Raw genomic sequence first — 4,309 nt, forward strand, 5'->3', positions numbered from 1 at the left:
AAGTGCGGGGGGGGGGGAGTACCTTTCCTGGACTTCCTCAGCGGTGGGTTAGCTGGCTGGCTGGCTGACAGTGTGTGCTGCTTCTCTGCTTAACCTCCCCCCCCCCCAATAAATGCTGCAGCGGAGCAGTATGTTTTGAAGGCCGTCCAGAGGGCTAGCTGTCCTGCTGGTGCCCCGGGGAGGCTGGCTGCCCTGTTGCCCGGTGTCATGGCTCAGGTAGAGTGTCAAACAACAACAAGGACCCAGCAACCCTAGAGAGTAGACCAAGACAAAAAAGTTGCCGTACAAGTTCAATATACTTATGCAAAGTATGGATAATTTAATACATATTATTTTTGTTTCAGTAGCTGCACATCCAGAGACCGAAGTCCCACCAAGACGAACTTGCTCGAGATTTTAGCTGTTCGTTTCGACCAAAGTCTTTGTCACATCTCAGTTTGTAGTCATTCTTTCTGTTCACAAAGTCAATTCACAAGTGGCTGAACACAGCTCCCTTGTGAATTGACTTTGTGAACAGAAAGAATGACTACAAACTGAGATGTGACAAAGACTTTGGTCGAAACGAACAGCTAAAATCTCGAGCAAGTTCGTCTTGGTGGGACTTCGGTCTCTGGATGTGCAGCTACTGAAACAAAAATAATATGTATTAAATTATCCATACTTTGCATAAGTATATTGAACTTGTACGGCAACTTTTTTGTCTTGGTCTACTCTCTCAGGTAGAGTGTCACCTGACGCTGCCACCACTCTGGTTTTAGGATCCCTTGAGAAGGCCCAGAGCACCCTCCCAAGACCTTCAGACCTCCCTTGTTTGGCCGAATAATAGGCGTGAGAACAACAAGGAAAAGGTCTATTTTTACAGGAAGTCAGCCCAATATGGGAAACAAACAAGGTGCACAAACAATTATCAGTAAGGGGGTGAAAAGAAACCAAATGCCCTAACGTGACTAGACTCACAGTCCCTAGGCTCACTGTCTCAGTGGGGCCTGAGTCTGCCCACCCTTCCTCTCGGGATGAGGGTCTCCTCCCTGCAGCAGCCTTCCTTCTGGCTCTGCCCTCTTGGGAGAAAGAACAGCTCTTCTTCTGTACCAGCTCTTTTGTTATAAGTCCCCTTTCTCTGTGATTGGCTAAAACTGGCACCAAAACCTCTCAGGGGCTTCTGGCGACAGTTGTAGGCCAGGCCTCCTCCCCTCCCACTGCTACTCAGGCTTCCTGGGCCTACTAGGCCTCTAGCCGCACAGCCCAGAGCATGACACCCGGGGTTCCTCCCCGCTCCCACTGCTGTAATGTTCCCGGGTGCTTTGCCACTTCCAAGAGCTGGTGAGTAATTCTGAAGGAAAGGAGGTCTTCCTCGCCCATTTCTGCTCCCTTCCGCAGGTGTCGCCAGAAGATACCCAGACGCAGTTCCTGATCCCCTTGGGCTCTGCGGGCAAGAACAGGGCCGAGGCCTCCCTGGAGCGGGCTCGGGACCTGAACCCCATGGTGGACGTGAAAGCAGACCAGGAGAACGTGGAACAGAAGCCGGAGGAGTTCTTCACCCATTTTGACGTGGTGGGTCCGGGCAGGAGGGTGGAGCGTGTCCTGGCTTGGGCCTGGGGTTGGGGTGGGGTGGGTTGCGGTTGGCGCGCCAGCTTCCGTGAACCTCACCTGTGTGTATTTCTGGCTTTGTGGTCCCGCCTTTCCCCGCTCTCATCTTGTTAAAATGCACCCTCTAATGAAAACCCAGCAATTCAGGACCAAACACCAAAGGGTGAGCGCCTTCCATAGATTCAAAGCTTGCATTGATTAATTTGTTTATTAAAACATCTACATCTTGTCTTTCCTCGTGGTTCAGGGCGGGCTTTCAGTCTTTACAAAATAGCAAAGCTGATGGCTTGGAGGGAGCCAATTACAGAAGGCTGGTGCCTCCCCCAGAGAAAGCCCCCTCTGCTCTCCTGGTTCCAGACCAAGCGTGATCTGGAGACGGGTGGGCTCTCCTTTGGAGAGGAGCCCCCAGCCCGAGACGTTTTCTATAGCTGGTCTAGCAGCATCTGGGGTGGAGCAGCCGCTGCTGTCGCCAGACCCAAGAGGGCCCCGGAGCCCTCCCTGGGCATAAGGCAGGGGAGAGGGTGAGCCGCCCAGACGGTGCTCTCCAGCACTGCCGAAGGGGCCGCCACTCTGCTGCCAGGGACGGGAGCAGTGGCAAGTGCGTGCCAGCCTAGACGGTGGGCCGTGGGTGATCTCGGGAATTAGGCCCCGCAGAGAAGTTATCTGGCTGACAGCCCTGTTGGGGGGGCGGAGGGGGGTTTGTCAGTCCAGCACCTGCTTCGGGCGTCACCCTGGGGGTGTTCGTCTTCCTCTCTCTCCAGGTCTGTCTGACATGCTGCTCCCAGGAAGTCCTGATGAAGGTTGACCAAATCTGTCACAAAAATGGCATCAAATTCTTCGCAGGCGACGTCTTTGGCTACCACGGTTACACGTTTGCCGACCTGGGTGAACACGACTTTGTGGAGTGAGTCTGGGACTGGGGAGTGATGCTTATTTATTTTATTTTTATTTTATTAGATTTCTATACCGCCCTCCCCAGTGGGCTCAGGGTGGTGTACAACAGTTAAATGTACAATTAAAACAATATGAAACTGACAATTTACACATAAAATCGTAAAATACCGTATAGTTATAAATGTTGTCAGATGACTAGTCTCCCTCTGATACTCTGCGACAGGTTCCAGTCAAATTGGTCTAAGTCTCTTCAGAGCTATCTGCTGAAAATAGGCTCCCCCCTCCCAGGTGCTCTTATCTTTTGGGACAGACCAAGCAAAAATATTAGTCAAGCAGAGAATTGAGAACGCCAAACCGATCTTTCCAGCATACAAAACATTAGGATGAGAGCAATTATCAAAAATACTGTGGGCCCAGCCAACTATTTAACATTTCTTGAAGTAAAAAGGTTTAGGAGAGCCTTCACTCTGGCGAGGTGCTCTGCTGTACTTGAAGGAAAATATAAGAATATTCTTTTCATAGAAAGGCTTTGTACCTGCCCATTAAGGGAGGTTGAGACTACAGAGCACATGTTTTTTTAGATGTCCGTATTATCAGGTTGGCGCGTAATCATCACACCACTGACTGAACAAATTCTGGGCCTCTTTGAAAAAGCTAGACTCGAGTTCCTTCTGTCTGATAGAAATCCCAAGATTACCCACCAAGTAGCCAGTTTTTGCATGGTGGTACTCAGATCACGGAAACCCCAAGGCAGCTGGTTAGATATAGTAGTTTGATATTAGATTAAATTGTGCTTTTTAATGTTTTACTGATGTTGCTGTAGATTTTCTGGGATGTGTGGCCGTGGTCTTGCCATTGTAGAACCTGACGTTTCGCCAGTAACTGTGACTGGCATCCTTAGAGGTATAAACACAGAAAGATGGAATACTCTCTGTGTCAACACAGGCCTGATGGACAGTTGGCCTGGAAAAATTGGGCCGAAAAACTTAGGGCCAGAGAAGCTGAAGAGGCCGTGGCCGAGGCTAGCTGGACGTCCCTGGGGGCGGGGAGGCTCCTGAGAAGATCCCCTGCAGTGGCGCAGAAGCCTCTGCCCGCGGGGCTTCCGGGTCCCCAGGCGGTCTTTCCTTGCGCCCTTCTCCCTTGGGCTGGGCTGCTGGAGGGATCCACCAGAGCGCCACGCTGCATATATGCATGTCCGTGGCGGTTTCCACCCTCCTGAAGGAGATCCTCAACCCCCCCCCCCCCGCACCAGGCTGTGACGGGAGGAGGGGAGTGGCGTGCTCACCCGTCTCTGTGCCTCGCAGAGAGAAGACCAAACCGGCCAGAGCCAGCCAGCCGGTGGAGGACGGGCCAGACGCCAAGAAGGCCAAGCTGGACCTCGTGGAGACCACCATGGTGAAGAAGGTGGGTGGAGAGACCCTCTCGGGTCCTGCGCCGGCAGTGTTCCTTCTAAGCTGAGTGAGTGTGAGCTAGCTCGCAGTTTTCTAGCCTCCAGCTCACACATTGTTGTCTCCGCTCGGGAAGGGATGGGGCTCCAGAGCAAGCTAATCGATGCAGCAGCCCAATCGCTCGCTCACGAGAGCCCTTTCACCGCGGGGCTGCTATTTTGGAAGCTCCTTCCCACTGCTATGCTGTGAGCCACGCAGCTGCCTGTCATTCTCTGGGCCGCATCCAAAGAATGCCATGGAGATGAGGGCCCGCCCTTGTCCCCGGGGCGTTCCACGCCTGTCCGCCGGGGATGCCTCTCATTCTTTGCGGGGTCCGCAGGCCCGTCTGCCGCCCCGGGCCTCCCTCCCCGTGCGAGGGTCGGGCTGTGGCCCAGGAATGC

General features: G+C 53.1%; 1 protein-coding gene across 1 annotated transcript in view; it reads left to right on the forward strand.

Moving 5' to 3' along the window:
- SAE1 (SUMO1 activating enzyme subunit 1) overlaps positions 1-4,309 on the forward strand; it is a 19,575-nt gene that overhangs the window by 10,258 nt on the left and 5,008 nt on the right. The window contains exons 3-5 of the mRNA XM_015407119.1: positions 1,378-1,551; positions 2,349-2,491; positions 3,786-3,885. Of these exons, the coding sequence (XP_015262605.1) occupies positions 1,378-1,551; positions 2,349-2,491; positions 3,786-3,885 (417 nt within the window). The remainder of the gene's footprint in view (positions 1-1,377; positions 1,552-2,348; positions 2,492-3,785; positions 3,886-4,309) is intronic.

This window comes from Gekko japonicus, unplaced genomic scaffold (genome assembly GCF_001447785.1).
Source record: "Gekko japonicus isolate JY-2015 unplaced genomic scaffold, Gekko_japonicus_V1.1 scaffold3305, whole genome shotgun sequence".
Taxonomy (NCBI): Eukaryota; Metazoa; Chordata; class Lepidosauria; order Squamata; family Gekkonidae; genus Gekko; species Gekko japonicus.